The 13,213-nt window shown below is 37.7% G+C and overlaps 2 protein-coding genes across 2 annotated transcripts; both read left to right on the top strand.

Moving 5' to 3' along the window:
- The first annotated feature begins 1,358 nt into the window (after nt 1-1,358).
- On the top strand, nt 1,359-4,392 carry LOC131683538 (sulfide:quinone oxidoreductase, mitochondrial). The gene is made up of 6 exons (XM_058965592.1): nt 1,359-1,668; nt 1,754-1,859; nt 3,038-3,463; nt 3,520-3,729; nt 3,783-3,969; nt 4,037-4,392. The coding sequence occupies exons 1-6, from the start codon at nt 1,565-1,567 to the stop codon at nt 4,336-4,338; spliced, it is 1,335 nt and encodes a 444-aa protein (XP_058821575.1). The 5' UTR covers nt 1,359-1,564; the 3' UTR covers nt 4,339-4,392.
- A 6,461-nt stretch (nt 4,393-10,853) lies between these two features.
- LOC131683539 (seipin) lies at nt 10,854-12,780 on the top strand. Its single transcript, XM_058965593.1, has 4 exons — nt 10,854-11,375; nt 11,546-11,691; nt 11,943-12,284; nt 12,350-12,780. The coding sequence occupies exons 1-4, from the start codon at nt 11,095-11,097 to the stop codon at nt 12,586-12,588; spliced, it is 1,008 nt and encodes a 335-aa protein (XP_058821576.1). The 5' UTR covers nt 10,854-11,094; the 3' UTR covers nt 12,589-12,780.
- The last annotated feature ends 433 nt before the right edge of the window (nt 12,781-13,213 follow it).

The following is a 13,213-nucleotide window of genomic DNA, read 5'->3' as shown; positions in this document are numbered from 1 at the left end:
TAAACTGTTTTCAGGCACCACCATTATTCTTTTCTCTTGTTGCAATGTTTTTACTTTGTTGGCCAAATATTGAGAAACATTGAACTCCTGCATAATTCTATATGTAGTCCAACTTTTGGGAAGTGTGTTAAAATCCTGTATCGCTCATTGTTTCTCTTGTTTCTTTATATGTACCCTTAAGTTATGTAAGAATTGTAAGGTGATGATCAATTCAGAACTGGGTGCTTCTAACGACTCTGAAAATACATATGATAGATCATATGATATGATAGATCATATGATTATCAGAAAAAATCATATAAATGATTTCTTTTTTATTATTAACCTGGTAGGAAAACGGAACGAATCTGGAAGGTCCTGCAATGGCAGTCAATGTTTTGAAGGACTCAGAAAAAGGTTGCAAACAACAAGAGTTCATGTTAGTAGTTTGAAGTAGTTTTCTATTTTTATCTTTTTTCACTGCACAATTTATTGGTGATACGCGTACTCAACATCCAAATACCACAAACTGAATAGTTACGTTTCATTTTAAGAGATTCTTTAATTGAACTGTTGTTGTAGGAAACTCTGTTTTCTAACTGATAATTTTATGTTTTATGTAATATACCTACGAGCTAATGATGTAGTACCAGCAAAAGCAAAATTTACCTATTTCTTCAACTTGCTTGCGACAAAAGCTATTGAAACAAACCCGAAATCCAGGTAAAAATTCTCTACCTATCAAAAAACTTTTTGCTAGTCATACCAACCATGTCCTTTGTCTCAGCAAATAGGTGGAATAGCGAAAACAAAATTCCTTGATAATCGTGTTTAAGGTTTCAAGTAAGGTAGCAAGATGAAAAACGCTATAAGTTTGCGTCTACTACTCCACTCTAAAAATTGAGATAACATTCTTAAGAACATGAACTTTACGATAGAAGAATAAAGAAATTGATTTTTTGGCCGACCTCAACCATTAACTTGTGCTGTGAACTGAGTAAACCGCTCAAGTATGAAATTGAAAAATAATGCATCAATTACCTTGCAACTCCGCATCTCGTTTCGTTCATTGCAATCAATGGAAACGCTTGGTAATCGATATTCGCGCCTCGTGTTGGTTACAGAGTTCCCATACATATAATACTAAATATCTAAATATATCAGAAAATTATGGGTTCCATTACACAACGTAACGCATCGATAACGTGCAAGAGCTTTCGCCGATTTGTGTACAGCTTTTTTGTAATTATAACGCTTGTGAACGACCCGCCATCTATGCCGAAAACTTTCTGCTTAGAAGGGGAAATAGAATGAGAGCTTTAGATGTTTCAAGGTCAATGATGTTTGTGTCCCACCCAACAGCAAGTCTGCTCTTTGTTTGCAGGCTACTTTGTTTAAACCGAGTGACAGTCTGGCAGTGGTGTTAGCGGATGAAAATTCGCGTCCGTTCGTTTGTATTCGAAGAATATAAACCACCGAAACCACTAAACATGAAATTGACGATCAGTATTTGTGTACACTTGGTTGAAGCCGGCTGGTAACCATAAAGTTTTGTTTAGCTATTCCGGTTGTTACTAATCTTAGAATGAATTCGCTTCGAGTTTGTAATGTTTTAAGAAAAACAGCGGTAAATAGCGATCTTTTGCTACGAGGATTTGCCACCTCCAACGTGCTCAACGAAAATCACAAGTAATATTGTATTTAATAACACTTTTTGTTACAGAATACGTAGTAAAATATATTTATTGCGACTAGTAAATCTTTTCTTTTTCAGATGCAAGGTTTTGGTGGTTGGCGGTGGAGCCGGTGGCTGCGCCGTGGCAGCCAAATTGTCCAGCAAATTAGGTCAAGGAAAAGTGATAATACTCGAGCCAGCTGAGGTAAGTTCTGATGTGACGTGGAACGAATAGTCATATAATAATTTATTTTGGGAGTTTTCCACAAGCGGTGTGTAAGGTGTCATTGTATGGGGCAACAGCACCTCCCTACATTCACTCACAAATGGTGCTAATGATTCCCCAGAGTTTTGAAAGATAAAGCTCTTTCAGATGGGGAGGTCGCATAATGTGCAATTTACACTGTTCGCACTATGCAACAGGTTTATAGTTCGCAGCACGCTCATAGTAGTAGTAGAATTTATTTAATTTATTAATTGTGCTTATGGGTAAACTCTTAAAAATTATCACCGAAATAATGGAAAGTTTCTTACCAACTTGGCTTTTACCACATAAGCTTAAAAATTTGCTGAATCATGGTGAGGTAATGAAAATTTTTAGATTCAGAGCACGAACGAAGATGAGGAAAACGTATAACCGAAAACAAGCTCTGTAACGCGAAAGATGAACCAAAAAATCAAACTAAACCTGATTGTCAAATGTCGCTTAAAATAAATCAGATGGAATATAAATTTGGCAACTAAATATTGTTATTAATTGATATTAGCAGACTTTAAATCAAATATGAGCTGTTGAAACCGATAAATGTTCAGCATCAACTAATGAATCATTAAATTTTTTTAATTTTAATTTTTAATTATCCGCCGACCTTTCTCCGCACTGAATGCTTACCATAGACTTCTCAATCTCAACGTGGACCGGGTTCAAGGGTTTAATTTTCTTCCGAAGAAAGACGTTCCCAGAGGAGAAATAGCAAAATAATATTTCCGGCAAAACGGTTGAATCTATATTATTGTTATCTTCGGAGCGGTTTGTTAAAGGATAAATATCTCTTAAATTGAAATATGTATTCATCTTCTAATTATAATCTATATCCTTGGTATTTGTTAGTTTGCCTACCATGTAGTGCTATGAACAGAAGTCGAGAGGATTCAAATCAGGCAGACAGATCAGTCTTTCGACGAAATAAAATTCGAAAAACATCTCCCAGCAAGCCTCTATTGCTTAGTAAATGGTTCTTCAAAACATTATCGCTATAATATTTCATGTAATTTCAGAACTAGGTTGAATGAAAGTTCGAGCTATCAGTTTATCAAAATGATTATAGTAGCTCAAGCAAAAACAACATTACTTGACTAATTGTTTTCGTTTTATAACTTCAGAGACACTACTACCAACCAATGTTCACGCTGATTGGTGGCGGGATAAAAACTTTAGCCGACAGCTTCCAGCCCATGGGCAAGGTACTGCCAACACTCGCAAAATGGCTCCAAGATTCTGCGGCTAAATTTGAACCGGAAAAGAATACAGTCTACACGTCAAACGGAGACAAAATTGAGTATGAATTGCTGCTTGTGGCCGTAGGTGTTCAACTAAACTATGACAAAATCCCTGGTCTGGTGGAAGCACTGTCGATTCCGAAGGGTAAAGTTTGTTCAAACTACTCGCCAAAGTATGTCAATCGAACGTTTGAAGCGCTGCAGGCGTTTAAAGCAGGAAACGCAATCTTCACCTTCCCTAACTCTCCCGTTAAATGTCCCGGGGCTCCGCAGAAAATTCTTTACATTGCGGAGCACTATCTTCGAAAGGTAACTATTATAAATGGATTCAGTAAACAATAAATCATCGTGTTTTTTTTATCCAGTCCAAGAAGAGACAGAACGCGACCCTTATCTACAATACGTCTCTTCCAGTGCTCTTCGGGGTCAAACACTACGCTGATGCTCTGTGGAAGATTGTTAAAAACCGTAACATCAATGTCAACCTACGAACCAATCTGATTGAGGTTTTGCCCGGTCAGAACAAAGCCGTTTTCCAGAATTTGGACAAACCGGAGGAGAAAATCACTACGGATGTAAGTGTGATAATAGATTCCAGCTTCAGTAAGAAATAGTTTTGGTTTTTTAGTACGAGTTCCTACACGTGACCCCTCCGATGAGTGCACCAGATGCACTAGCATCCTGTAAAAATCTCGTCATGGATACAGGTTTCGTTGATGTCAACAAGGACACCTTGCAACATTCCAAGTTTAATAATGTGTTTGCTATCGGCGATTGTTCAGGGTCTCCCAATTCAAAAACCGCAGCCTCCGTTGGTACGTCAAATACTACCCACGTTGAGAACTGTGTAAAATAATATTTATAACTACCTAACCATTTTAGCGGCTCAGTCACAGGTGGTCTACAAAAATATGATGTCGGTAATCAATGGACACACACCGGCTCGAATCTTTGACGGATATGCCTCCTGTCCATTGGTCACTAGCTACAACACCTGCATAATGGCTGAATTTGACTACAGCTTGACTCCACTGGAAACGTTCCCGATAGACCAAAGCAAGGAACGCTACACGATGTACCTCATGAAAAAAGATTTAATGCCTCCACTCTACTGGCACTTATTGTTGAACGGAATGTGGAATGGACCGGGCTTTGCTAGAAAATTGATGCATTTCAAATTTTAGTTAACTTTAGTTGTACCTTATACAGTTTGTTAAATATACGAGTCATCCAGTCGATCGCTTGGTGTGATCCGTTTTGCCTTTCTCAATAGAATGGTATTGCAATTGCTCTGAAAACCGACTTTTAAACGGAGGCCCGGAGAGCCGAGTGGCATATACCATTCGATTCAGTTCGTCGAGTTCGGCAAATGTCTGTGCATGTATATGTATGTGTGTATGTATGTATGTGTGTATGTGCGTCTGTGTGTAAAAATGTCACTCATTTTTCTCAGAGATGGCTGAACCAATGTTGACAAACTTAGTCTCAAATGAAAGATACATCGTTCCCATGCTATTGAATTTCTGATGGATCCGATTTCCGGTTCCGGAATCACAGGGTGGCGAGCACGATCACGCAGAAAATGTCGATTTTAATAAATTCTGCAATGAATGTCTAAAGGTGAAATTTTTTCCAAAATTGACCACAACTGCTTCGATTTGTAGTATGTATATGATAACTATTTTTGCACTATAAATAGTACCGCCAAATTGCCCCGTGTGGGTTACCTCCAACTTACCCCAACCGCATATTTTGGGCCCTATTCTCACAGTCACGTCACTTGGTGACTAGAAGGAAATTTTCCTCTAGTCACTAGGTGACGTGACTGTGAGAATAGGGCCCATTAAAAAATTACTTTTGGGTATGAATAGGTATAATATCCATACGGATACAGAAAGCTCTTTTCACACACTATCGAAAAATATAATCATTCGGGGAATAGATTGAAAACCACCTTAAATAACACATAATGTTTAAAATTAAGAAAATTTACAAAGTATGCTCAAAAACACAGCCCACAGCTTCTTCAAAACATAATGTTTCGCAACAAAATATATCCAATAGAAACGGAGAAAAGGGGGCTCCTCCAACTTACCCCAACCGCCAACTAGCCCCGGGCTCCCCTACTGACTTTGACAGTAGTCAACATGCCTAGCCGCTTCTAGGCCCATATCGACGGTGCAATAGCATTGGGTTATTTTGATTTTAACAAAGGAAGACGTTGGCTACGACAAAATGGTTGCCTAGCAGGAGCCTGGTTTAAGCCGATAAACCACAGATATTTGTACAGAGACAAATAGACGAAACAGTCACAATGCTGTTTCTAAGTGCTGTGGATCAATGATTCCTAATATTGTAATCAATAATTCGTTACACTAGAATCTCCATTTACGAACAAAACTGGGAGTTCGTAAATTGAATTGATTTGTTAAGAAGTGTTCGTTATTTGGGATTAAGTTTGTAAAAAAGTTCTTTTCACATTCTTATAGAATTTCCCTTGGTAAAAGCAGATTATAAAATTGAATAATTATATATCTTAAAATCTATTCTGTATGAAATAGGTAGGTAGGTATGCTCATATGTACTCATATTCCAGGTATTCCAAGAATTTTCTGGAGTGAAGGTCTAAAAATCTACAAGCGTATCCAGTTATCTTTCGGTCGTATATGGATGCGATACATGTTGATGGAGTTCAATGAGAGTTCAATGAGGTATTGCGTCCAATTGATATTTATGGTCATTCAAGAACTTTTTGTATTACAGAACTTATAATTAATAAGTGTAATTAGTAATAAGTTGATGATTTTGTTTCTCTGTATGTTCTTTGAGGTTTATCCGCCATGTTTTATCCGTCATCATGTTTTACCGCCGACGCCGGCGGTAAAACATGATGATGAGTTATGTTCTACCATAGACCATGCGGTAGACTTGGGTGCAACGCCCAACTCCTACTCTGCATAAGGCAAAGAATTCTTCACATTTCCCTTCGATCATGCCCATATGAGCCTGCCTAGTTCTAGTTTTCCGTTCTAAGCTTATAACTGATTCGCTCTAGAATACCTATCCGTCTTTCAATTTCATTGCTTTCGTTTCTCTTAGTCTCAAATTTGCCGAAAATAGCCAACAAAATCGATACAGTAGAACCTTGCGGCAATTAAAAACATAGTAACAATTATAGTTTAAATTAATCGTTCAAAATGCAAGTGAAGTGAATAAAGTATTCTCGCAACGAGTACATGACGGATATTGGATATTTTTGGAACAGGCGTAACAAGTAAATGACGGAAAACGATAAGTGTAGTCATTTCGAATTCTAAGATGGCGGCTACCGATTGAGCAAAACATTTTAAAACCTTAACAGTTAGGGTATTTTGGAAAGTGCGTGACAAGTAGATGGCGGATATCGATGAGGGACGTCATTTTGAAATTCAAAATGACGACTTCCAGGTGAGCGAAACTTTTTCAAATTTTAACAATACTGGTATTTAAAATATATAGGGGGAACGTAACAAGTAGAATCGGGATTCGATGAGGGACGTCATTTTAAAATTCAAGACGGCGACTTCGGGTTGAACAAACTTGTCCAACAACCTAATAACCTAATAATTGAACAAACTTGTCCAACAACCTAATAACCTATAATAATAATGGAACGAGCTTGACAAGTAGGTGATGGAAATCGACACGTGTCGTCATTTTGGAATCCAATATGGCGACTTCCGGTCGTGCAAAATTTTCTAAAACACTTACAATACGGCTATTTTTAGAATGTCGAATGTCGAGTAGATAGTAATTAAAAGTGACTATTTTTCAAGTTGTGTCATATATTGACTTGCAGATTCCAGAATCTACTCAGTTGGTTCTTTGAACAATGTTTCGTAGTTGTAGTAGTGCTAAAAATTAATACAAGCAACCATCCTTCTATTAAATCGTCGAGGAAAGTTTTTTTATGCAGATTTTGAATCCCCGCGGGTTTTTTAATGCGGATTTTTCAACTAATGCGGTGGTTTTTTTACACGTGCATATCCCCCGCGTAAAAAATATGAGTGTACTTTCTTACTCGGGAGGCAAAGGATGAACTATTATGTTGATCGAAAGTTAAAAATTAAAATATTTTAGTCATTTTTGCCTTTCTCATATAGAAAGGTTATGCAATCACTCTGAAAAACGTCAACCTAATCCCGGCCCGAAGGGCCGAGTGTCATATCCCATTCGACTCAGTTCGTCGAGATCGGAAAAAGTCTGTATGTGTGTATGTATGTGTGTATGTGTGTGTGTATGTGTGTGTGTGTGTATGTATGTGCGTATGTGTCAAATAATGTCACTCATTTTTCTCAGAGATGGCTGGACCGATTTGCCCAAACTTAGTCTCAAATGAAAGGTGCAACCTTCCCATCGGCTGCTATTGAATTTTGGATCGATCGGAATTCTGGTTCCGGAATTACGGGTTTCAGAGTGCGGCCACACAGAAATTTCTCATAAAAACTATAGGACAAATTAAAAATAGAATTTTTATTTTTGATGCTAAATGTATTCAAGGTGCATAAAACGTCGAGATTTGATGCAAACACGAAAAAAATTTGACGAAGGTTCACTTTTTTGGATTTTGCACATTTTTGCCTTTCTCATATAGAAAGGTTATGCAATCACTCTGAAAAACGTCAACCTAATCCCGGCCCGAAGGGCCGAGTGTCACATTCCATTCGACTCAGTTCGTCGAGATCGAAAAAAGTCTGTATGTGTGTGTGTATGTGTGTATGTATGTGTGTGTATGTGTGTGTATGTATGTGTGTATGTGTGTGTGTATGTATGTGCGTATGTGTCAAATAATGTCACTCATTTTTCTCAGAGATGGCTGGACCGATTTGCCCAAACTTAGTCTCAAATGAAAGGTGCAACCTTCCCATCGGCTGCTATTGAATTTTGGATCGATCGGAAATCTGGTTCCGGAATTACGGGTTTCAGAGTGCGGCCACACAGAAATTTCTCATAAAAACTATAGGACAAATTAAAAATAGAATTTTTATTTTTGATGCTAAATGTATTCAAGGTGCATAAAACGTCGAGATTTGATGCAAACACGAAAAAAATTTGACGAAGGTTCACTTTTTTGGATTTTGCACATTTTTGCCTTTCTCATATAGAAAGGTTATGCAATCACTCTGAAAAACGTCAACCTAATCCCGGCCCGAAGGGCCGAGTGTCATATCCCATTCGACTCAGTTCGTCGAGATCGGAAAAAGTCTGTATGTGTGTGTGTATGTGTGTGTGTATGTGTGTGTATGTGTGTGTGTGTATGTATGTGCGTATGTGTCAAATAATGTCACTCATTTTTCTCAGAGATGGCTGGACCGATTTGCCCAAACTTAGTCTCAAATGAAAGGTGCAACCTTCCCATCGGCTGCTATTGAACTTTGGATCGATCGGAATTCTGGTTCCGGAATTACGGGTTTCAGAGTGCGGCCACACAGAAATTTCTCATAAAAACTATAGGAAAAATTAAAAATAGAATTTTTATTTTTGATGCTAAATGTATTCAAGGTGCATAAAACGTCGAGATTTGATGCAAACACGAAAAAAATTTGACGAAGGTTCACTTTTTTGGATTTTGCACATTTTTGCCTTTCTCATATAGAAAGGTTATGCAATCACTCTGAAAAACGTCAACCTAATCCCGGCCCGAAGGGCCGAGTGTCATATCCCATTCGACTCAGTTCGTCGAGATCGGAAAAAGTCTGTATGTGTGTGTGTATGTGTGTATGTATGTGTGTGTGTATATGTGTGTATGTGTGTGTATGTATGTGCGTATGTGTCAAATAATGTCACTCATTTTTCTCAGAGATGGCTGGACCGATTTGCCCAAACTTAGTCTCAAATGAAAGGTGCAACCTTCCCATCGGCTGCTATTGAATTTTGGATCGATCGGAATTCTGGTTCCGGAATTACGGGTTTCAGAGTGCGGCCACACAGAAATTTCTCATAAAAACTATAGGACAAATTAAAAATAGAATTTTTATTTTTGATGCTAAATGTATTCAAGGTGCATAAAACGTCGAGATTTGATGCAAACACGAAAAAAATTTGACGAAGGTTCACTTTTTTGGATTTTGCACATTTTTGCCTTTCTCATATAGAAAGGTTATGCAATCACTCTGAAAAACGTCAACCTAATCCCGGCCGGAGGGCCAAATTTTTTTTTCGACTCGCATAAGGTTTCTGGATTTTAACAGGGGCGTAGTTGATGGTTTACGGAGAGGGGTTACACCCCCCCCCTCTACTGTTCACTCCCCTCCTTTAAAAATCTCCTTAAATCACCCCTCAGACCACCACCTCATACCCCTCCCTTTCAACCCCATCATCTTTAAACCACCACTATATTACAAAGCATACCAATTTAAGCTGGGGAGTTGTTCGTTCATGGGACTTTCGCCCTCCTCACATACCCATCCCCGCATGACAAAATGAGTTAGCAAGCAGATAACATTGATCTAATGCTGATTAGGCTAATGAAGTATGATATTTTTTTGTTTCAAGTGTTTCACCGTCGACACGTAGCTCATCAAGTTCGTGGCTGGCATGCCATTGTGTATAAGTGCAAAGTGTACTAAGAATGTAATGGACATTTCCGCAATTATGTTGAACATAAATAGCCTCCGTGCCATAGTTTAGAGAAATGAGAAAGGCACAATTGCACCGCTAGGTGGATTAAAACAGGTTTTTTTAAACAAAGTTATCGATTTTTCGGCCTTTTTTCAACAGTAAGCGCGTTAATAACATTGTAAGATGGGGCTTTTCATTACATTTTTAGTTCAGTCTGTGCACAATTGAATTATCAAAAACCAGCGTTTTACTTGTATACATAGCATCTATAGTTTTTTTGCAATCGTCCATGGAATTTTGAAAAACATGGGTTTCAAAAAATGGGCTTTAGTTTTTCCAAGTAAAAGATTAAATAAAATTCATAGGCATGAGATGTTAATCAGCTATACTCCGAAACTGGAAGAATATTCTCTAATTTGACGATTGAAGCAAAAAAAATCAATTTGTTGAAGCTGATTAATGAGGAGACCCCCTTAACTTTGAAACGGAAATAGTTTAGAAATTGGCGTACTGAGGCAAATTATGTGCCAAAAATCGTCTTTACACAACTCAAAGTATACTTTCGTTTAAAGTAAACACAACAGAAGTTGTAGATGTTTTATGCAAATTTGTCTAAATGTTTTGTTCCCCAACTTCATTGTATGTAGCCAAGTTATATTATTTTTGGTCTTGCTAAAATTAGAGCCACCCTAGCTGAAATTTACATGAAAAGAAATGTCTTGCAAAGTACAACTTTCCCGAACGTATTAAATACTAAGCTATTTAGTTTTAGTAAAAATGAAAATTCTTGTTAAATTCATATTCTGGACCACTGTGCAATAGAACGATGCGTCGCAATGTGACGTAGCAACAGTGAACTTTGGTCTAAATGAGGTGACTATATGCATCACGATAAATAATCACGTATAATCGCGATACGGTGACACACATGTTGCAAACGATTATAGTTGAATGTACGCGTAAATATTATTCCCATTCTAAAAATGAGCTATTCGTTTGATACCTACTACAAGACGATAACCCTTTGGAATGAATGAAAATGGTACACATATATGCTGTTCAATAGCTGGTTGAATGCTATCAGAAGTTAGCTGGTCTCAGTATCTCTTCAACTCTCAAACGCATCTGTTGTTGCAGGTTCTAATCGTTGCTCCGGCGAACATCGTTGATAAGAGCTGTCGTTTGCGACGGTTATGAAGTGTGTGATTATCACGCTGGCAGTATCAGCTGTGTGTCTTTCGCCCGGCCTGAACTAATGAAAACCACTGGGGACTGTCTGCAACAAAACAAACGGTAGTGCAATTTTTCTCGTTGAACAGTGCTGTGATTTGCCAGTGAAAATGTCGCTCGGCAGTATAATATTAACCATTCTGGACCCATTTAAAATCATACGGAATTACCTATTGAAGCCGTTGGCAGTGACCGGAATAGTTTTTGCCGAAGAATACAAACGAAAGACCAATGCTGGAGTGCAATCGACAAAAAACATTGTCTTGAGACTGATAGTGGTTGTGCTTATCGGGCTGTCAGTTGTGTGGGCCTCGATATTTATGTATGCTTACTTTTACTACACCTACATGCCAACGGTGTCGCACGTTAAAGATGTGTTTCTCAGCTACAGGTAAATGATCTAGATAGACTGAGAGCCGTAATGAAATGTTTCGAACCACATACATGTTGTGACGCCTAAAGTCCTTCTATATGTTAACATTGAGTGGCTGAAAGAAACATTTCAAATTACATTGCAGATTGATATGAGAGAACGACTGTTTAATGTTTGTCCTGTTTCAGCAAATGCCACACGGGGAAGGAATGTCTGCAGTATCCTTCGGATAACGTTATGTTGACTAAAAAACAACAGCTCCTTATGGTTGGTCAACCATACCGAGTTATTCTATACCTTGAGATGCCGGAGTCGGAACAAAATGATAAAACAGGTTGCTATACACTGAAGTATTTAATTAACTCTTTAAAATGAAATCGCATTATTTTTTGATACACATTTTGCAATCTCGATATTAAATATTTTTATAGTTCATTTGTTCTTACATTAAGCCCCATTAGCATATTCATCCAAATACCCTAATACCTAATAACCTGCGATTTTTACTTAAACTCAGTATTATAGCTCATTTGGATCATTTTCAACCGCGTAACTTCTTATCTAAACATTTTATCTATCGCCAAGGCATGTTCACGGTTTGCGCAACGATGTTCGATCATACGGGAGAGCATTCTACAAAATCTTGCCGACTCTCCATGCTGCACTACAAATCAGACTTGCTAAAAATGATCTCAACTGTGGTGTTTGCTCCGTTTATGGTTTTGGGCTACCGAGAGGAGAAACAGGTAGTCTCAGTTGAGCTGTTTACCCATTACGAAGACAACCAAATCCACCCGGCCACCAGCGTGGACATTGCCATTCTTTCTAGTAGTGTACAGTTCTACTCGGCACAGCTTCACATCACAGCTAATTTCTCCGGACTGCGATACCTAATGTTCAATTGGCCTATCCTTTCGGGAATTATTGGTGAGTATGAGATATATGTTCCATCAACCCTGCATTGAGATGAATAATCTGGGTTTTCTTTATAGGAATCACCACAAACTTGTTTTTCATACTGGTAGTGTGCGTTCTAAGTTGGTACCATTGGGATGATACTGAATGGTTAGTCGATATAAAAGATCGATATCAACAAATCATCAAAAAGTCACGTACTGCAGCTATTGAGCATTTGCCGGTGCAACCAAGGACGATTGTTAAGCCTGATGAAAAATCCGAGGACATTGAAGAACTTTCCAGTTTTAAAGACGATTTAGGACTTGCAAGCTGATAATTGCATTTATCCATGACAATGCTCAGAATGATAGCCAACAAGATAAGCAAATGATTGTTTAGTTTGGAAGAGGGAAGTAGTTTTCTAGTTTTTTTTTGCATCCTGACTAAATGAATACTCATTCAATGTACATAGCGGTAATTATATTCCATTCGTGAATTACTGTTGAAATATAAAAAAATCAAAATATTTTGTAGTTGTAACGGCTTCGTTGTTTGCATCCTTCCATAGTCTGATTGCACTCAATGATTCAATAAATTAATTAGCTTGTCGGGAGACAACAAATCAATTTATCGAATCCAATAGTGTATTTATTATTTCAATCGATATTATTGTACCCTTTTTTCAATAATTCCATTGAAATTAAAACAAAGCTAATGATATTAAAATAATTTGAAATGAAATATATTATTGTTTAATTGAATACATATTTCCGGGCTAACAATGTCGTTCGAAATAATAAGCAAACATTTTTGAATTTAATAATAAATATTGTTTATTTAAATTCGCTCTAATTGTGCGTGTAGGTAGAGTGAATAACCAACGCAAACACGAAAAGCTCCAGAGTAGTTTTTTTTTTCGAAAGGCACGTTGCAACCATTTTTTGATGGAATGTTTCATG

Source organism: Topomyia yanbarensis, chromosome 2 (genome assembly GCF_030247195.1).
Source record: "Topomyia yanbarensis strain Yona2022 chromosome 2, ASM3024719v1, whole genome shotgun sequence".
NCBI classification, from domain to species: Eukaryota; Metazoa; Arthropoda; class Insecta; order Diptera; family Culicidae; genus Topomyia; species Topomyia yanbarensis.
Note: the sequence above shows the minus strand (reverse complement) of the source record. Positions and strands in the feature narration are given on the sequence as shown.